Source organism: Mycteria americana, chromosome 1, assembly GCF_035582795.1.
Source record: "Mycteria americana isolate JAX WOST 10 ecotype Jacksonville Zoo and Gardens chromosome 1, USCA_MyAme_1.0, whole genome shotgun sequence".
NCBI lineage: Eukaryota > Metazoa > Chordata > Aves > Ciconiiformes > Ciconiidae > Mycteria > Mycteria americana.
In genome coordinates this window covers 124,370,671-124,392,071 of record NC_134365.1, presented here as the reverse complement: position 1 = coordinate 124,392,071, position 21,401 = coordinate 124,370,671, and the positions used below count along the sequence as shown (strand labels likewise).

The 21,401-nt window shown below is 40.8% G+C and overlaps 1 protein-coding gene across 6 annotated transcripts; it reads left to right on the top strand.

Annotated features, from left to right (window-relative positions):
* Window positions 1-3,568: 3,568 nt before the first annotated feature.
* On the top strand, window positions 3,569-19,183 carry U2AF1 (U2 small nuclear RNA auxiliary factor 1). Of its 6 annotated transcripts, XM_075519455.1 has the most exons (11): window positions 3,603-3,726; window positions 4,590-5,133; window positions 6,225-6,312; window positions 6,525-6,581; window positions 8,477-8,507; window positions 9,094-9,160; window positions 13,366-13,415; window positions 13,999-14,097; window positions 15,304-15,437; window positions 15,780-15,872; window positions 18,927-19,183. In XM_075519455.1, the coding sequence occupies exons 3-11, from the start codon at window positions 6,266-6,268 to the stop codon at window positions 19,063-19,065; spliced, it is 717 nt and encodes a 238-aa protein (XP_075375570.1). In that variant the 5' UTR covers window positions 3,603-3,726; window positions 4,590-5,133; window positions 6,225-6,265; the 3' UTR covers window positions 19,066-19,183. The 6 variants fall into 6 exon arrangements, with proteins under 6 accessions (XP_075375560.1, XP_075375580.1, XP_075375589.1 ...); XM_075519445.1 differs by lacking the exon at window positions 4,590-5,133 and having other exon boundaries at window positions 3,569-3,726; XM_075519465.1 differs by lacking the exons at window positions 4,590-5,133; window positions 6,525-6,581; window positions 8,477-8,507; window positions 9,094-9,160 and adding an exon at window positions 9,966-10,032 and having other exon boundaries at window positions 3,569-3,726.
* The last annotated feature ends 2,218 nt before the right edge of the window (window positions 19,184-21,401 follow it).

Below are 21,401 nucleotides of genomic sequence, written 5' to 3'. Positions count from 1 at the left end.
CTGCAGCATCTCTTCCTTCAAACAATGGTTCGGCTACGTTGGCACCAGGGGAAGATATCCCACTTCTCAGATAATCAGTTGCAATACTGCTAACACCTCTAATGTAGATGGAATTCTGGCTCTTTGACATTGGATCAATTACAAGCTCATTGACATCTCATGAACTCACACACAAAAAGACATTTTGTTTCATTTCTCGATTCACTCTTAGATACCTATAGAAGGAAGAAACATGTGAAAAGACCAGCTGCTACTACTATGTAAAGCACAGGTACCCTTCCCCTGGCACACCACAGTACAGTGCAGGCACAGCACCCTCCTGCTCTGGTGTGTCATGGTGCCGGTCTTGTCGGCACGTGCACAGCCAGGCTGAGCACAGGAGGGAAACAGGATGCCGAAAGAGACAGAGGGTCATAAAGTTCTGGTGGGCATGGATTCTGCTGTCCCCTGTGTAAGGGGCACCCCTGGTACAGTGAACTGCTGAGAAAATGAAGAGCAAGATACGAGTGGGTTTATTTTTCAATAGTTCCGTGACATGTAAGGCATAGTCCTGGTTCTTGGACTACTGTCTCACAAAACTGAGGAAAGATATTACTAGTCAAGCACTCTCTACCCAGCCAACCACTACCAGCGCTGTACCGATTCCACAAGCCACAAAGCAGAACTCTGTGCAATTTTCTCTTTCAGCTTCTACTCCTAATGAGTTATTTTAGGCATCTACTTTTGCTAGAGGCATCATAAGATTTCTGCTTGTCATGTACAAAGGCATATTTCCAACATGGGAGCAGCTGTTTTGTTTTCTAATAGCATCTCCAGGTCAAGTTACTTGTCCGTGAAACATGGATCCCAGGGTCAGCAGACTTCAGCACAACAACTGACTTACAGGGTGTCTAAGTTAAAGCCACAGTCGGGAAAATGTTTCTTGCTCTCAGCAGTATACCATGCACTGCAAAGGGAAATCTAAAGTGAATGGGGTCTTTATAAGATAAGGAGTGAGAACCCAGTGCATTTCAAATAGTGAAAACAGATTTTAATTCCTCAGGTAAAACATACTTCAACATATTTTAGCTGAAGGCTTTAACAAAAACATTAAAGCAAAAATTAATGCAATTTTGTTCTGCTTATTATGTAAAGCATATACTCTGTGAACACACGTTACAGGCTGCTTTCAGTGATGAATGAAAATCGCCAGGAACTTCTACTTTGTCAGAGCTCGTTGCAGGCCACTGCAGTTTTAGTTCCCTTGATGACTTGGGCTAGGTCAAGAGTCACAGCAGGTTCCCACCAGGTGACTGAGCTGATTTAGCAGCAGGCTGCTATTGAAAGGGGCTGTCCCACTCCTTCATCACCCTCGCTCCAAGCTACAGCTGGAGCAGTCCTGATTGTCCCTCGTGCTAGCTCTGGCACTCATCGAACTGCTCAGTGAGCCAGTTCAGTTCACTACACAAGCAGGAAATCACTCTTTTATTTGCAGACTTTAGCTTCTGCTGGTTTAGTGGGTTTAAACTGCAGTGGCAAGCCTAGGTGGGAGGCAGACGAACAGTGAGCAACTGAGGCAAAAAAAGTATATCCTCTAACGCGCAAACCTTATTGGGCATGTAAGCTGCAAGGCAAAGCTAAGCAGCAGTACCTGTTCTCTGGTAACAAGATCTTCTCAGCCTTTGCCAGGGATTTCTGCTTCTAGCACCTGGATCACAATAGTGAATTTGAAGGGAAGTCGGGGAGTGCAGGAGAAAGGAGCGAAGGGAAGTTAATCTGTCTGTACATGGCAGAAGTTCTAGCAGAAAGCTTTTGTCATCTCAGTAAGGAGCAGCAGAGGGGAGGTGAGATTTACATCCCTAAAGAGTACATACAGAAAGAACATGGCAGGACACACAGCGGTGCCAAGAGGACTGTCCTTGTCCTGTGACGGGTCATGTCATCTTTGAATCAGCTCAAACCAACTGAGGAATTCCAGGGGGTGACATAGAAAGCAACTAGACTCCCTTCATTGGGTGTAACTATTGTCAAAGTAGTGAAACGTTACTAAAATTACCGTTCCATTTTTAAAGCAGATGCATTTTAAAAATCTTTTGGAGTCAGACAGAAGAACATTCAGCTTACTTCCTCAGAACTGGACTTGCTGTTAAGTTTCAATTGTACTGTGCTAGGGCACAACGCAGCAAGCACTTGTGCTTGCAAACAGTCCTATTGACTACAACTGGGGCTGTGACCACTTATGTGAAATAAAGCATATTTGTAAATGTTTCAGGGAATTCCAAAATATCTAAGAGACAAATTTTACTTGTAATACACTGAGTGCTCAGTCTTTGTTTTCTGCATCAACAAAATGAGTAAGTTCGCTTTCCTGCAATGATTTTCAGACTGGAACACCACTTTTGTTGCAAATGCTGATCAGGCTATGTAGTATCAGTCTTCCACATGCATTACTATTCCATTTCAAAAATTTCAATTTGCTTCGTTCAAATTTGCATCTTTTGGCCCATACTTCCATGAAACTTCCCAGAATGACCAGAAAGAATTTGGTCCTACCTCCACTCTGCTTGTAATGAAAATGCGTATTTTTCTTTGTGGCTCATCCAACTTTTATTTAAACTCCTTCAGAACCTGCACCTTCCTGCCTTTGAGCAATTACTTTATTCCAGCACTTGAAGTCACAGTAACAAAGGTCTAATTTGGATTTCTTGTCAGTGTCCTTTGTACCAATGACTAATTGCAGGAAGACCCTTTAGCTTCTAAGCAGCATCCTTATCTTCTCTACATATAAACTTCTGTTAATGCTGTGCCCCAGCAAGCCCTTCTTTCACGTCTGCCTTCAGCCATTTTTTTCAGACTGCCATCTTTTGAGTTGTTGCGCCCTTCAGCTGCGTGCTTCGCTATCTATTGGTGGCTTCTCCATTTCCTTGAACCACTGGCTAAGCTGTCTTTCTTCTGCTCTGAGCTTATTCTGGCAACATTCCGATTGCTTCAGAAGTTTGGGTACAACACCCTGATGGCCACACAAGAATGCAGAATGGGAGCAGGGTGTAATTTGGAAATTTGGGCACACATCTAAACATGGGAGGCACAGCACACTTCAGTCATTCCCCCCGCTGAACCACTGGGAGCATAACGTGCATTACGACTGATGCAACACTCCCGACGATACATGCCAGTCACCGCGGCCACAAGAGAGGCCCCCAGTTCCCACAGGGCCGCCTCCATTCCGCCACAGGCCGCTCAGTCCCCGGTGGGCAGCTGGCGCCCCTCGCCAAAGCACCACCTCCCGGACTCCTGCGGTGAAGAGCACCGCTCTTCCCTCTCTGCTCCGGCGAAGGCCGGGCTCTAGCCCGGCGGCTGCCGGACACCGGCCCGGGGGACGGGCGGGGACCTCCCCACCGCGGCCGGGCCCGCTCAACTCCAGCTCGGCGGCCCGCCCCGACCCCGCACCCCCTGCGCATGCGCCGCAACGGCATCGCGTGGCGCGAGCGGGACCCGCGCGCCCTGCCCGCGCCGCCGGAGGGGGAGGGGAGGCCCACGCCGCTCCCCCAATGAGGGGCTGGCGGCCCCGCGCGCATGCGCAAAGAGCCGTGTTCCCCCATCCCCCCTCCCCCGCCCGCGGGGCTCGGTAGAAGTGTTTCCGGCGCGGCGGCTGTGACGTGCGCGGTCGGCGCCGGGCTGTCCGGCGGGCGGGCGGTGGGAGATGGCGGAGTATCTGGCCTCCATCTTCGGAACAGAGAAGGACAAGTGAGTGGCCCATCCCCCCTTCCCGCGCCGCTCCGCGCCGCTCCCGCGGCTTCGGCGCCCCGGGGGGGAGCTCGAGGGAGGCCGGAGGCTGGTGGCGGGTTCCGCGGGGCGCGGGGACGCGCAGCGCCCGCCTGGGCGGCCTGCACCGATCGTGGCGGTCAGCCCTTCCTCCCCCTCCCCCGCGGGGGGACCCGGCCCGTTTCTTCCACTCCCGCCTCAGGGGCCTGCGGCACCCCCGGGACCGCGGCGCGCGCCCGGGGGTTCCCCTCCCGCCGCCGCCGCGCGCTGGAACGTGGCGGCGCGCGGCCGCGGAGGGAAGAGGAAGCGAGGCGGGCGCGCTCCCCCCTTCCCCCCTAGGCCCGCGGCGCGGCGGCCCTCCTCCCCTCCCCCCTCGCTGGAGCGAGGGCGCGTGCGCGCGCCGCCAGGGACGGGGAGGGAGGGAGGGGGCGCGCGCGCCCCCCTCGCCGCGTGGGGGCCTGCGCGTGCCCGCGCCGCGCGCCGCCGGCCCCGCCCATGCGCTTCCCTCTCCCCTGCCGGGCCGGGCCGGGTCTGTTCTCCTCGGGGACTTCCTCCTCCTCCCCCCCCCCCCCGCCCCTCCCTGCCGGCCGCCATGCGGGCGTGCCCGCGCCTCGTGGCGCGTTGCCGTCCCCCGTCCTCCCTCCTCCCCGCCCTCCCCCCGGCGGCCGCGCTTCTCTGGCGGCGGGCGGGAGCGGCCGGGGCCGCTGGGTGCCGAGCTTCCCGCCGCCTCCCGCCAGAAAAGGCCTCTTCTTCCCCTTTTGTTCGTGTCTCTGGGCCTCGCAGCGGCCCGAGAGCTTCCGCTCTGCTGCAAGGACAGCGACTGGTTATTTCTCCCCCCTCCCCAGGGTGCGGAGGATTTCCCCGACTGCTGCATCCTGATCCTCAGGCTTCTGCCTGCAGCCTTCCACGCGTCGGGAACGCCTCTAGTTTCTCTGGTTGTTGGAAGCATACTTACAAAACCCTCCTAACGAGAATTTGGTCACCGTCGGCCTGACCAAACCAGCGTGTTTTTCCACTCGTAAAAATGAAAGGGGGCATCGATGTGCTGCTGGACTAAAATTACTCTTGTCAGCCTCTGGCCACGAGGCTTCTGTTTTCCTTCTACTTTGTAGTGCTACATGCGGTTCCAATTCGCTCATCTGTCAGAAAAGCAGTATCGGCAGCCTCTCTTGAGCTCTGTTACTGTAGCATCCTTTCCGATATAATGCATTACAGTTTAACAGTGTTAGTACGTGCCAATACAGCAGGCATGAAATTCCTGTACTGGCCTTATTTTCTATTCAAAAAGCAAGCACAACTCTCCAGAAAGCGTTGAAGTTGGAGGCACTATTGGAAATCTTATAGTTAGGGGTTGTTTTTTTTGTTTCAGGATAGAGTTCAGAAAAGACAGTAAGTATATCGTAATGCTAAGTATGTATTTTCAAAAATGTAATGAAGAGTAAGCATGTTACAATTTTACAATAAATGCTTTGCTAGAGATCAGATATGCTTTAGTACTTTAATATGTCTCCCTTCCATGAGTTATTGTTGGTTACACAGGATTGTGGAAAGAATTGGTGTTAACTACGAGCATGGGAATAATAATCTTTCTTCTAGGAGAGTTCTTATATTTCACTTACACATATATAGCCCGTAATAGTTTTCTTGCCCTTCAGAGTTTTGCATTCAGTTTTCCCTGTCAAGGTAACTAAACTCCTCATGGTTTTCTTTCATCATTCCATGTGAATTACACTTACATGTGAGAGTTCTACTGGCATTCCTAGACCAGCATAGTTTTGAAGGTGTCATTAGATGACAGTTAATTCAAGAAAAGCTTGTGGTTTTAAAAAAAAATATTAAATACTTCCTTTTAAAATGATTAACTACGTTCATGGAAATGGCTTAATTAAATGAATTTATTTTGCTTATGTGTATTCTATCTAACATGATTTTTCTCTTACCTGAATTATTTCAAATACTGTGTTGGTAGCAGTCTGTGTTACCCTTGGAGTCTAACTTTAAACAGGTGGTTTATAAAACATTAGGTAGGTGCAACTGTATCAGCTTTAAAGCAGGTTATATTGCCTAGAGTAGGGGGTTGCATGAACTAAGACACAACCATATAGCTCATAGTGTAATTTTTGAGACTGTTTTTCACATTATTTCCCACCCTATCACCCAGGGAAACCGATATAAAGACAAGAATGGAGAACCAGAAGGGTAAAACAGTAGTGATTGCTTCTGTCCGTGGTGGTGTCATGAATGCACTTTGGGTTTGAGTAGCAGGTGAAATTGATTAGATGACTTGCCTGAAATGAGGGGTAAAGAGGAATGAATATGAACAGGTTTGCTGTAATGCTTTCCTGTACTGTTTTGATTTTTTTTTTCTGTGTTACTTCTCCACAACAAGATAAAGGCATTTAGGGCATATGTTTTATAGGAATTGTATATTAATGTCTTTCTATTCCAATATGTAACTACTTTGGGTTTTCTACTTGCAGAGTCAACTGTTCATTTTATTTCAAAATTGGAGCTTGTCGTCATGGAGACAGATGTTCTCGATTGCACAACAAACCAACATTTAGCCAGGTTTGTTTTCCTTTTGTTTTCTCTTTCTTGTGGAAGTATATTCGTGCTTCTTTAAAACGTAGATTCTCCAATACAAGTGAATAATTACCAACCTCCAGATTAACTAGTTCACTTTTGGCCCCAGTTTATATGGGTTTTTGCTTTTTTTGGGGGTATTCCATTTACTTCTCCCAGCATTTCTAATTATCTCCTGTCACCCTTAATGGCTGCAGGAAGCGATGCTGTTGTAAGCTTGCCTGTAGTAGAGACCAACCAGTGCTAACTTTCAGGTGAGTGTGCCTTCTCAGTGGTGTTTAGGCACTTAAACCATCCCAGATTTTTTTAATCGCAAACAATGGCAGTGTGTTCCACCTATCTCAAAGGTGTGAACTTAAGTCCTTTATGCATATAATAGAAGAAAACTAATTACTAAATAAAAGCGACTCTTCTGTCGTTATATTTGCTCTCTGACCCAGGCTCTTAAGTTTCGAGAGTAACTTACATACTTGCTTTGAATGTGAAAGAATTGTTTCTTGAAAACAACTTGCCTGGTTGCTGAGGGTCTATATGTCAGTTGACTTGACAGATTATTTAATCTTTGGCTATGTGAGTATTGTTAGAGACATGATGTGTGACTGCATCTCTGCCAAAGAAAAAAAAAGGTGCAGTGGATGATAGGGGTTTTATTATTATGAGCTCTGTAGTTTTCAGAAGTTACATTCCTGGGAACTGTACACTTTGCCTTTTTCTATCACTGCTGATTGTCAAGGTATACAGGTAAATAGATTTCCTTGGGAGTATTGTATATGGTAAGTAGTTCCTATGGAAGTTGTTGCATTATCAGCAGTTTTACCTACAAAGGTAAAGTTTATATAGCAGTGGGGTCCTCTGCAAGTTCATTTTAGCTGACTTGGAGCAGGATTGATTAGAATGGTGGACTGGTGTTGGTTTGGGGAGAATTAGGGAGGCAGGTACTATCCGCGTCACTGGAGTTCAGAGCAGTGGTGCTTGTGAAGTTAAACTTTGCGAGTGCATGAGTGGGCAGGGTAGTTCTGGGGAGGGCTGTCTAGGTTACTGATTGATAGGAACCACTATTGGTACTTCATCTACAAAAACAGTTTTTTACTTCTGGTAATTCAGTAATTTTCAATGTAAATATAATATCTCAAAAGGAATATTGTCCATTTTCAAAACTACTTGATGTTGCTGACCTACATGGAGAGTGTGCTGAAATGTGATTGTTTATTTAGAGACCTGAATTTAGGTCATTGGCTACTAGAAAATATTTCAAAATTAGACAACTTCCACAGTAGCTGTCTTTAAAAAAAAAAAAAAATTTTTTTTTTTTTTTTTTTTTTTTTTTTTACAAAAAAACTTTGTGTGCAACAACGGTTTCCTCTGGCAGTGCAGTCTTTAGCTTTGCTTTAGAAACTGTGGGTAGCAATGCCAGCTGAATGGGTCAGCAGGGCATGTCAGATTCATCCACTGATGTCTGGGACCACTACAGCATCGTACCTGGCAGATGTGTGCTGTATAGTAGCATCTCAAACGTACCTGGCAGATGTGTAGGGTTCACTACAGAAATCTTTATCTGTATGCAGATTGATAATCAGCTGTGATAGAAAATAGAGGAACAGATATCTTACTAATGGGAAGTTACTGGCACAATATTTTTATCTTGTGTTGCTATTGCTGGTGTAGCTACTTTATAGAAGAGCTGTGTTAGGAAAGGTCGTGCAATCCAGGGTGATCAAATTACCACCAATCAGCAGAAACACTGTAACTATATGCATGTTTCTGGCTCTCTCCAATTGTAGGCTAAAATACAGTTATTTTAAACCTGGGCCACGGAAGCACAAAGCTTTGGTTGGTATGACCGTACCCATTATAAAACAAGTGTGTGATTTTAAATGGGATGTTGCAGATTTTTTTTACATGTTAAGTGGACAGCATATGTAGGTATGACATTGCTGGTCCTGTGACCTCTTTAAGCTCTGAATTCTGACTGTGACTAATAATAATGTGTAAGCTAAAATTATTTGGGGATTGCAATTCATACGAACTAACACTGAGCTTGTATTTTAAGTAATCAAATTTCAATTTTTGAGCTGCTTACAGTGATATGGACGTTTGGAATTTTTTTGTAATATTAGTTTACTAACTTAAACATGGTTTGTTTTTTCAGACAACTTGATTTTAAGAAGAACGGTACAAATGTAAGGTTTCAAGTCTGCCTGGGCTAATTCTTCAAGTAAAAAGCAGAAGGGCTAAAAGGATATTGTCTTTATTTGAAGGATCGGAAACATGTGAACCTATGATGCTATTATATTATTTAAACAGAAATTCCACCAAGAAATTCCTGATGCACAAAATGAGACGTAGCTCTTGCCTAAAAACCTTACTGTCTGGTGTAACATTTTAGACTGTGGCATTATGTATTATATGCTGTGCACATAACACTATTTTTTTTCCCCCTAGACTTACAATAATGAATCTGGTCTCGAAAGCTAGGCATCTCCATAATATCATGTAGCTGGACATCTTAGGTTACTGTGCCTCGCAACTCCCATATTGAGGGTAGCTGTTGAGACAAATGCAGCTCTTTCTTGGTGGTTAATTAAAACTGTTTTCATAATATGATGGTCTGGATGCAATTTTGGAAGATAATTCTGCAAATACAAAAGGAAGTCTTAAGAATAAAATATTACTTTTAGCTGTTTGCAAACAAGTTGTCTCTTTGCAATTGTCTATTATATGCACAGCAGCCAGTAGAATTCCCCTTTTTATTTTTTTTCCCCGCAGACCATCTTGATTCAAAACATCTATCGTAACCCCCAAAACAGTGCACAGACGGCTGACGGCTCACACTGTAAGTCCCACAGTTGGAGAAATTTTTTTAAAGAATGGTGTTAAAGAGCCCACTCCTAATTATGAGAAAATAATGTTGGCTTCTGAGCTGCTGACATAAAGCTGTTGCAAACAGGACAAGTGACGGAACTCTTCTTGCGCATAGATCAAGAACTTGTCAAATGTGTGCAATTCAGAATGCAGAATTGACTGCATAAATTGGACTTGTTGCAGATTCTCTTTTGCACTGCAAAGTGAAACTTGATTGCTTAGTAACACTGCATTCTTTCTAAAGGGTTAAACTGCAGACATTTCTCAAATTCTTGATTTAACAACAACAAAAAAAAATAGGTATATATATGATGTACGGTAAGTTTCCCAAAACTGGGTTTTCTTTCATCTTAACTTTTTTAGGAAAATGGAGATTTCATGTTATGCTGTAATTATTGTATTACTTCCTTTCCTGGGGTTTTGCTACTAAGAAACTATTCAGTAAAACCAAATTCAAACAAATTATTATGCTTTTTATTTGAATAGTGTGTTTGGATGCCATCTATTACATATCTGCCTGAAATCGTGCAAAACCCCTCTATAGTAATATTGGTGAATAAAATAAAAAATACAATAATGGAGTATCATGAGATCTCTATTACTTTACAGTGTTAGGTTGATTCAGAAAGGTCACCAGCTAAGTAAAAGTTCTCCTTCTTGGGAGAGAATAACCACCTCTCTTTCAGCACAGACTCGGCTAAAGCGACCCTAAAGGAAACCGGTTTCTTGTTAAAATTATTTTCCATAATATAAAGTTGTTGCGTTTTGTATTTCAGACCATTGCCCTCTTGAACATTTACCGTAACCCTCAAAACTCTTCCCAGTCTGCTGACGGTTTGCGCTGTAAGTTCATACAAGTTCCTTCACTGGTTCCCTGGGCTTGATTGTCAGAGCTCAGTGTCGACTTAAGCTGGTCTACCATTTTAGTTTAACAGATCAAACTGACCACGTTTCATTAAATGTGTCCAAAACAAACACACAAAAAAAAAAAAAAAAAAAAAACCAACCAAAAACTTTTTTGTCCCACTCACCTTCCTCCCTACTCCCAAAACGATGAGGGGAATCTGAATACCATCTATTAAATCAAAAAGGGTTGAAATTGTACTTCCCCTGTAAAGCAGTCTTGGTTGCACTGCTGTCTTCCCTCCGCCTTTCTCCCTGCCAGTTGCCTGCATCCTAGGAATGCTTTTCTGTATGTTTTGTGCTATCCATTAGGCTCCACTGTCTAAAAGAGCAGGACAATGACACATTGACTTCATCCACAACAAATTTCCTGCTCTGTAAATGTTAAGAGAACTTGAATTTGAAACTTTTCAGACTGCATGCAGAAATTTGTCCTAGGTTAATGCAGCTTCCATTTAGAGTCTACTTTGGAAGAATACACTTTGACTGACAAACGCTTCCCTTCTGGCAGCTGTCCTTTTTGGATAGGTGCATGCTTAAAATTCCTTCCATGCTTTGAAAATTCAAATTCCAAAACCAAGTTGCATATTTACCTAGGAAAATATAACTTTAAAAGTACTTTTGAGGAGGGGAAGGCATTTGGGTATGGTCATGAACTAATTTAATAACTCCTCATGAGGTACGAATGGGCATAAGAAAACACACCTACTGTGAGACTGGCAGAAGTTAAATGACCAGGATTGTTGATCTGCGATTACTGATATATCATTGTGATTGAATCATCAATATTAGAATAAGATTTAAAAAAAAAAAAAAAGTTTTAGGACCAAAAAGGATCGGTGTTATTTTCTAACTAATATTTCTTGTTGAAGTGAATATTGACTGTGTGGTAATAAAGCTTTGTTTGGCTATTCCTTTTTTGACTGTTGGATTATAGACTAGTTCAGATTAGTTACCAGCATTTGATTAGACATGCTTTGTGAAATCAGCCACTAACTTAAAAGTCAACGCTGTCTCTTCTGCTTCTAAAAGTAATAATGGCCCAATTGAGTGATTTGAGTTTTGTCACACAATCAAGCTAGATACGTAATGAGCTCTGTAAGTTTGTCTAGATGCTTAAACAGTTCTATTGGTTTGTAGGGTTTCTTGTTGCAGATGCTTAGTAGTTAATGCTGTTTCAGTAAACCAAAAAATGTGCAGTTGGGTATTTCCACTCTGTCCCTAAATTCTCAATGCGCTGGTAACTAATTTGCACAGAGTTAACAGCAGTTTGGTCTGTGGAGCTGTTTAGATTGTACAGCTGCAAGAGTCTTGAACAGATTCTCTAGTGTTCTAAATGCTGGTATCCAACTCCAGTTTGTCTTGTCAAGCGGGTAGCGATTTAACAGAGCCTAACTGTACCTTCTGTGGTAGAGCTGGAGCTCTGTTATCAGTAGGTTTGCTGAAACTCCTGGCTCCCTGTTTTTTTGATATTTGTCCCTACTTAAGTACTGCATGTATTTTAAATGGATAACTTGGGTAGCTATTTAATGCTTTTGTTGTTGTTGCTTAACTGTCTTCCTTTCTATTGCCGTCGTAGAGGATTAACCTTAGTTTTGAACAGCAATAGTTTTCCTGAGTATTTTAATTAGTAATTGGGCTTCTCAAGGTTCAGATACCGGTAGCCCTGGAATATGAATGTTTGTAAAGCCTGTGCATATATATGCTTCCCACTTTAGAAGGACATCCAAGTAGTCATTAACTAACTGTTGCTTATGATCTCCTAATTTGACAATGGAATCTCCTTAAGTTTTTAGCACTTGTCCATCTGGCAAAAAGTAATTATTCCCCATGTGGCTCTCGGAGCCCCTGTCTGATATCTTAAAAAAAAAAAAAAAATCCTTAGGTATTAGTAAGTTATCAGTGGTGTTGGCAGAACCTTGGGAATATAGTTAAGTATTAAACTGTCTAGAAATACTGGTTTAATGTTTGATATTCCTTAATTTGCTATATAACCATGGGGAAGAAGAAAGTTCTTAAAAGCAAACATTTCAGATGCAGAAACATTGTTAGCCTAAACTATATAACAAATGCCCCTTAGCCTTCTTCAGGAGGTGAGCTGGGTGGATGAAAAGTAATTACAGTTCCAGAGAGTGTGGCTGGTTAATATTAGAGCCTTTGAAGAAAAATGTAAAGTTCGTCCAAATGGTAATATTAGCCAAAAATGACTGAGCCCAAAGCATCTCTTTTTTTTATAGCAGCCTGAAGTGAATAAACTCACCTTTGTTGGCTCAGTTTCTTGTCTTTCACATTCTGTGAACTAAAATGCTGGTGTTTATAATTTAAAGGCTAGAATATTTTTCTAGCATAAAATGCAGGGTTCGTTTTAAAACTGCTCCGCTTGATCTTAATAAACCACTTAACTGCTGAAGAGCTAATACATTAGGCTTTAATGTACACAGCTTAATGTAGTTTAAAATGCTGTAGACTGGAAGAAATAAATGAAATTCATTTTTATATTCTTAATGCTTTGAAAAATCAGCCAAACCTACGTTGTTTTTTATAGCAGCAGGCAAGCAGCGCTCATTTGTAAAGTCCAGCTTGGAGCATGAAAATAATCTAACCTGAATATACAGCTGGCTTGTCTTGCACTAAAAGGTGTTCTGCAGGACTACAGAAAAATTAAGCGATACTCAAAATTAAACTAGAAAATTGCTGTCTATTGCAAAGCATTATGGTACCCTTCTTTGAGGGCACTGAGAAAAGCGTGTCATTTCAATAACTATTTTGAGCAAATTTAAAAAAAAAAAATTCTGGGCTATGTTACATTGTGAACTCTCAAATTCTAGTGTATACGCTGGAGAGGTGGACATCTTAAAAGGAAATTTTGCCTTTAGGAGGAGGAACACTAAATTGTAATCATGCTTTAAAATATGCAAATGTCACAAAGCACTTGCCTTCTGTTTAGGTAAAATTGTTGATAGGTAGAGGGTGGGACTGTACATTAAATGATATTTGAAAGTAATTCCTTTCCCCTTTAAATTTGTGGCATACAAGTTTGGCTCTGATTAAAACTTGTTTTGATTTGATCATGTCAATGTAATGTTTTGACATATACTTTGGGGACTCAAAGCTCTTCACACATACTTATTTTTAATATTCCTATTAGTTAGCTCCATGCTATATGGTGTCTTTTATGCTCCAGATGGCCTCTCTAGATTGTTTTGTAGTATGATCAAAATCTCTTCTTCCTTATTTATAGGCTCTAATCGATATGACTCTTGATTTTTACAGGCGCTGTGAGCGATGTTGAGATGCAGGAACATTATGATGAATTCTTTGAGGTATGTAAAAGATGTAAAAAAAAAAAAAAAAAATTCATTAAAGTGTTCATGGATTTGTCGACACAAATGAGCTAGATGGATTCAGCATATAGCACAATTAGATGGATCCAGAGAACAGTGCTTGTTTCCTCAGGTGTTTGTATAAAACTTACAACTTTCAGTGCTAAATATTTCCTGGTATAACCTTCGGTTAGTTTGGCTTTAACTTTACTGTTTATAATAGACTTTGTTTAAAAATTAGCAGCTTAAGCGATGTAGCATTTTGATTCCATAATCTCCTTCTTTCCTGTAAATTTAAAATATACTTAATTACTTGTATAGAAGCAAATTAAGTAAAACTATAGCATCAAGGCTTATATATAGTGTTTTCAGTGCATCTTGTGTATTCTGTAAATACTGTATGCATAATGTTTTCCATAGCTCTTATTGTATCCTGTTAGTGCTGTACTTAGATGGACACAGTACAGGCCAAGCAAGTGCTCATTTAAAAGGCCTTCTTTTGTACTTACTCACAGCTAAATGCAATGCTTCTGTACTTATGACTAATGTGCTGCAAACTTTTAATTGGTTGTTTTATGCTTAGGAGGTCTTCACAGAAATGGAAGAAAAATACGGTGAAGTTGAGGAGATGAACGTTTGTGATAACCTTGGAGATCATTTAGTTGGAAATGTATACGTAAAGGTAGGATAAAGAGACATGTTTATATAATCAATAGGGGTGGTATTTATTGATTTATAGTTTTAGAAGCTACTGTATGCTTGTAGATACTGCGAGAGTAGCTCTTCAGGATATAAGCTCCTCTCTAACTTCACAATATAAAGTAGAAAGAGTGAAAATGTGAATGGAATCTGAAAGAAATTTTAAGAGAAGAGAAGCTTTCTTGATAGTGAAAGTCTGTGTCATTTTCCTAAAGATTAACACTTTTTAATTTTTTTACATTGTTATAAACACAGTCACCACTGCTGGAGTGTTTAGTTTGGCAGGCTTAATTTGGGGTCTGTCTTCTCATCACACTGCCTTTTAAGCACTTCATTATGAGCAGAGGTTTATTTGCAACAGGTGTGTTTATTTTCAACAGCTGCATTTATTTTCTAATTTCCCAGTTAAACAAAACATCTTGTAACCAAGTTACATTTGGCAGTAGCTGGGTGGTTTAAGGTGCAAACTGGAGCACTCAGGTTTAGCTCTTAAAAGTCATTGGTATCTCTTGAATAATGAGTACAAAGTTGTCACCTGCAGAAATTTTATTGTGTGTACAGTGTTGAGGTGTGAGAGAGTTTGAATATTTTTACTGTACATTCCCTTAACTGGAAAGTATTTTCACACCTAAAATTCTCAGCTGTGTAGGTCAATCAGAAATAAAAGTTGGTTTTAAAAATTTGCAAGTGGTTAGCTGTGAAAAGGAATTTCAAATTTAAGTTTTACCTTCATTGTAAAACAGGATCAGATTTTTGTAAATTCTAATTTAAATGAATGAGAGCGTCAGTCCTCATGCAGATTTCTCTTAAAGGTGTGAAAAAATCCATTACATTTGGAGCATTAGTGTTCTAGAAAGTACTCTTTAAGCATTCTCCTTGTTTAAAGTTGTACTAAGAAAACACAGTATCTTCTATCATATCTTTTCTTAATACAAGCCACAAAACTTGAAAGACCAAACAGAACACAATTAAGAGAAAATATCAATGTTTTGATTAGCTCTGAGTCCTGATTAATGAAAAGCTAGCATCTTTACCCTTGATTTGATGGACTGTCCCAGGAACTCTGTAGTAGCTTCTAGTTTGATTACTAGTCCTAAGCCTCGGATACTGCACAACTGATTTGATAGGAATCTTCGATCTACTTCCGTTGCTTCTCTTTAACATGAGAAAATGTTAATTTTGCTTTTAGTTTCGCCGTGAAGAAGATGCGGAAAAGGCTGTGATTGACCTGAACAATCGCTGGTTTAATGGACAGCCCATTCATGCTGAGCTTTCACCTGTGACTGACTTCAGAGAGGCCTGTTGCCGTCAATATGAAATGGGGTAAAAAGTGGCTTCCTGTTTGCTTTTGACAGTATCTCTGAAATGCTTGCACAGACAGGGTGGTTGCTTGGGTGTGGCTTTTATGTGTAGCTTAGTGTAGGAAGAAAAGCACTTCAGGTAATGTTAATATGAAGGACCTGCAGTCAGCCTCTTGACTTTTGCCATCTTTTTAGGATTTTGATCTAGGAGAGAGTCAGTGTCAGTAAATGATGCTTGCAATTTACTGGCTTTAATGTTAGAGGTGATTAACTTTTAGATGGCTAGAGGTTCACTAGGGCTTAGGGCAAATGGATATATTGTAGAGCTGGGAGTTTCAACTGTGTCTCTTGAATTCTGTTTCAGAGAGTGTACACGAGGAGGTTTCTGCAACTTTATGCATTTGAAGCCCATTTCTCGAGAGTTAAGACGCGAGTTGTATGGGCGTCGTCGTAAAAAGTAAGTTTGCTTTTAAACATGATTAAAACAGGTAAATTGAGGATCAGTTGCTGAAAATTCTGAAGGCAAACCTTTAAACTTAAGTTCTCTCTTGTTTTTTCTAATGCAGTTCTGACACATGCCAATGAAAGGGCATCAAATAAAGCTAGCAAGTGGCCAGTTTAGAACAAAGGAGTAGGTCTTTTTTAAAAAGTTATGGTGCTTCTTGCTCTGCAGTGCTGTGGATGCTGAAGGTTGATGAGGCTTTAAGAGAAGGCAGGGTTCGAGGAGAATAGTATTCACTGAGTTACTAAGTACATAGGACCTACCTGTAGTTCAAGTCTCCAAACTGTGAACTTTTACAGGCGGACGTTATTTGGGAGAAGTGTTGCTTTACGCCTTTTCTCTATTGTGTTGTCTTCTAAATGTATTTGTTTGTGGCCTGTTAGAAGCAGGCTACTTGGCTAATGGGCGTTTTGGCAGGATCAGACTGGCCACTTTCAGCATTATGGACAATCAAGCATATCTATAGGTTATATTCAATACCCAACCTTGTTTTTAACAGTTAATGGCTAACTTTCTTAGCGCGTATTCATTCCTTAGTGTTAGTAACAGGTGATAACTGTATTGACCTCACTTCTTATTAATGCTAGCCTCACAACATGAGCCTTCTTGATAGGAATTCTCGGTAGGGCAAAGGAATAGTAATTTTGCTTACTGGCAAAAAAAATTGAGAAATACATCTTATTATATATTTATATTATTTATTAAGGTACCTCATAGAAAGGCTTATACCACTGCTGTTACTGTGATACCTGTCTTGTGGATGGTTCACTTTCAGCTGGATTCAATCTGCTTGCTTTTAGGACCTTGCTGTTTAGGATAGACATAAAATTGTTGAGCTTACTTTTATATAGAACACACTTTTGTAGGTTTCTTTGTATCACAGAAGGAGACTGGGATTGTGAACATGTTTTTCCTATAAATGTCTCTAATTGGCAGTGTCTTAGAATTTGTGAGGATGAATTTAACTGTGGAAAATGTAGATTGTGTTGCTTAGGCACATATATTTGTGCCTAAATACTTTCCTAAAATATCCCAATTAATATTAATTTAAACTTAAATGTGAGCTTTTAAGATGTTTGAATGATTTATGAAAAAGACAAAGTATGCTCTTGTATTAGTTTTGTGGTCACTTTAATGAATCTTAATCTCTTGGTGTTGTGGCTTAACCCCAGCCAGCAAGTAATCACCACGCAGCTGCTCGCTCACTCCCCCTGGTGGGATGGGGGAGAGAAGTGGAAGAGTAAAAGTGAGAAAACTCACGGGTTGAAAGACATTTTAGTAGGGAAAGCAAAAGCTCCATGCGCAAGCAAAGCAAAAAAAGGAATTCATTCACTCCTTCCCATGGGCATGGGCAGGCAGGTGTTCAGCCATCTCCAGGAAGGCAGGGCTCCATCATGCGTAACAGTGACTTGGGAAGACAAACGCCATCACTCCAAACATCCCCCCCCTTCCTTCTTCTCCCCCCAGCTTTATATGCTGAGCATGACACCATATGGTATGGAATATCCCTTTGGTCAGCTGTCCCAGCTGTGTCCCCTCCCAGCTTCTTGTGCACCCCCAGCCTACTCGCTGGTGGGTGGGGTGAGAAGCAGAAAAGGCCGTGACTCTGTGTAAGCACTGCTCAGCAATAGCTAAAACATCCCTGTGTTATCAATGCTGTTTTCAGCACAAATCCAAAACACAGCCCCGTACTAGCTACTGTGAAGAAAATTAACTCTATCCCAGCCAAAACCAGCACACTTGGACTTAGTAAGGCTAATTAAAAGGTATCACCTTTTATTGCAAGAAAGATCAGACTTGTGTGTTTTGCTTTGGAATATGGTTGTTTTAGCCATAGCCCAATTTCTGTCTGTGGTAAAACAAATAAAATAGCTGAGTCCTCCATCTCATTTTCTCTTTATTGGCCCTATGTAAATTCTTTGTGCAGCTAAAGCTGTCACAGGTTAGCAGTAAAGGCCTGGTAGAAAAAAATCAGTTCTTGTGTCAGTGAGGTTTCACAGGTAGATTGTATAAACTAGACTGACCTGAAAGTAGTTCTACACAGAATGAAATACATGGAAGTTTTTTGAGTAGGAAAAAAGGAGGGTAAACCAGAACTTTTGAATAATAGGTTAATTTAGTAATTCTGGACAGCTCAGGGGTATGCAAGAGTTATGGATGTGTGTCTGTCATAGTAAAATCTGTCACCACACACACTGCCACCCCAAAACATCTCACCATGGAACAATATTCTGCAAACTTAAGACTTGTATCATTTGTTTCCCTGAGCTTTTAGTTCTGCTGTAATTCATACACCTATTTAAAACTGTACTGTTTACCTGTCTTATAAAAGGGACTTTTCTAAAATGCTTAAAAACATTCAAACCACTCTTTTCCTTGACAAGTGCCATATAAGCTATAAATCCATAGTAGTTGTGTTAGCAGTACCTTCTGGGTGGCTTTAGCTTTCTTCCTGCATTTAAATCGTTGACCTCAGAGGCAGGGAAGATTATTTGCAAATGCTGATAGCTTCTGGAATTATGGGGGAGGAGGGGGAGAGAGAAGGAAAAAACAACAAAAAAAAAAGAGAACTGAGTTATAATTGCTAATTAATGCAGTTGATTTAGTAGGAGTGGACTTACAAAGAGCCGTAGGCTTTTGCTGTGTGTTGTTAAGAGCTATTCACAACTGCAAAAGCAGGTGTCCCCTTCTCTTCTCTAATTAGCAGCTGTGTAACAGTGCATTTGGTTTCCTCTATGTGCCTTTCCTTAAGTTTTGCACACACATTATAATGGATGACTGGCAGTGAACAGTTGAGTCTTTTAACAGTATGTGTTGGCTCCTCGGTATTGTTTGTTCAGTTTGTAAATACATGATTTTGCAGCCTGAGTGCCAATTTACCAATCCTCCTAATGCAACTTTGTCTTTCTTCTCCCTCATTACTTACATCCTTAAGTGTTCTGCTGTGTGGTACTGCAAGTAAATTGCTGAATGTGATGAAACAATAAAATGTTCAAACTTTCTTTGAAGGCATAGATCCAGGTCGAGGTCCCGTGAACGTCGGTCTCGATCCAGAGATCGTGGTCGTGGAGGTGGCGGTGGTGGAGGAGGAGGACGTGAACGTGATAGGAGGCGGTCAAGAGATCGTGAAAGATCTGGTCGATTCTGAGCCATGCCATTTTTACTGTATGTCTGCTAGAAAGTGTTGTAGTTTGACCAAACAAGTTCATAATGAGATTTTTTTTTAAAGATGGGCTTCTGAATAAAAAATTTGTAGTGATACAGTATTCTTTGTGTAACTTGTTTCTTGTGGGGGGGAGTCTTTTTAACTGTCATTCCTCTATCCTGACAAATACCTGAATTAACTATGCCTGAGGGAAAGGTGGTAAATGTATTGGAGGAGCGCTGGTTTTGGTTTGTGGGTTTTTTTTTTTTTTTTATTCGGGTATAATTTGAACTGTTGATGAAAATGTGTGTGTATATAATATAAAATATTATATACATAGTAAAAATAATATACTGCTTAAGAAACAGTTACTCACATAAGTTTCCCTTTTCTGCTATGCTGTCTGCTTATTTAGGTTAGTTTAGGCACATTTAAAAGGAAGGCTGTGCAAAATGCATTTATTCACCAAGTAGAAACGCTTAGTTACAAAAATGTATGTTTGTTTGTTACCAGAAGTCTGTGCTCTGTCTATCAATGTGACTGTGGCATTTACAATAAATCCAATTTCTTGGTGTAAAATCTAAAGCCTATTTTCTAAGCACTCTGGAGTAGTTGAGTCGCTACTCCTGGCTGTGCCAGAGTTCATAGTTCAATTTTTTTTTTTTATGATTCTTGACTAAATTCCTTGTCTTTGGCTGGAAAGAAAGTTGCCTAGTGCAGTGTGAAGAAAAAAAAAAGTAATATTTTTATTGCAATGATTCATAAAAGGCAGGTGAGAGTTTTTTTAAAAAAAAAAAAAAAAAAACTCATGCTCCATGCAACATGATACATAGGATCTGTTGAAGGAAATGCAAGGTCCTAAATGCAAGGACCAAATTTCTTAACAGACTGATTTTTTTTTTTTTCACTCTATGTTCTCTTAGCTGTCATTTAATGAAAACCATTTTGTTAGTGTTCAAGGTTATAGGAAATTAATTGGATGCTAGTGGAAGATAATTTTTTTCCACCTTTACTGGCTCTCTGATAGTCCAAAGTGCGATAAAAGCTAATGGACAGATGGCAGTTCACAAACAAGACATCTTTTTCTGAGTTTTAATTGAATTGCACAATAGCTATATGTTGTAGGTTGTGTGTCTCTTAAGGAGTTAAAGCTCTAATTGAAATGTTGCTGGAACATCTCGAGATACAATTTGTACAATGGCTGACTTGCAGTTTAACTTCATGTCTGCTTTTATTCAACATGTAACAGTAAAATTTTGGTCAGTGGTCATATTTCTGTAAGATACAACTTTATGTACATGAAACTACGTAATACAATATAGCTTTCCAATGGGGGAGGGAACTTACTAGTGCTTTTTTAGCTCTGAGTCAGATAACTTGCTAAGTGATAAATCTGTTCCTTGATTATTATTTAGAAAAAGGAAAGAAATAGAAAGGATATGGAAGCATTACATAGCCAGATTAACAAACCAGCTTCTCTCTGCCTCCAAAATAAGTATTAAAAAAAAAAAAATCATCTTTCTCACTGGAACTTGGAGTTGGCAAACAAAATAATATTGAGAAATTAGCTTTTCTAAATGACTCTGCTTTGCCTCTTGTAACTAAATTCTTGCACCAATTCAGTTTGAATTTATTTTGTTCGCACTGAATGGTTTGGCCAACCAGATTGTGGAACTTACTTTGCCAGTAACCTTTTCAAAGAAATGTATCTCTCCCTGTGAAGATGGCTTCACTGCTTACGTTTTGTTGCAAGTACATAAATCAAGTTATGCTTTCTTTTCACTGGAAGAAATTGAGCAGTGCCTGGCAATAAATGGCTGAACTGAAACCTGTGGTATTTCTGCTAGGCATTAGGAATTTAACATTGATAATTTAGTTCTTGGAGTTTACAGGATATTAATCCAGTTCCATTTCCTCTTCAGTGAGATTTAGGATTATTAGTGAGCTAATTTAAATCTCAAGCTCAAAAAGGTGAGGATAGTCTTTCTGTTTTTTAAAAGAGTATCTAGTATAATGTAGATACTATTTAAAAAGATTTAAGATCTGTTTTACATGGATTAATGACACAAGCTGATTTGCTTGTGTTAATATACAGGTTAATTTTAAACTAGTATAAATGCGTCCCTATAACAGCTTTCATCTGTTTATCTAAACCGTGTTAAACTGCAGGTATATTTTTGCATGAACAGATAGCAGAAGGTTGATTTCTCCCTCTCCCCCCAGTACAATTTTTCTCAAGAAAGCACTCTTCAGTTCCACCAAATGCATCATTTTATGGCCTGATTGCACAGCTACCCAAAAATTAACCATGTAACTGGAATATGTCATAACGGGCACTG

Coding starts and splice junctions, on each gene's coding strand:
- U2AF1 (XM_075519445.1), top strand. CDS start 6,266: ATGGAGACAGATGTTCTCGATTGCACAACAAACCAACATTTAGCCAG. Junction 6,313..6,524: donor ACAAACCAACATTTAGCCAG/GTTTGTTTTCCT, acceptor TAATGGCTGCAG/GAAGCGATGCTGTTGTAAGC. Junction 6,582..8,476: donor CAACCAGTGCTAACTTTCAG/GTGAGTGTGCCT, acceptor TTGTTTTTTCAG/ACAACTTGATTTTAAGAAGA.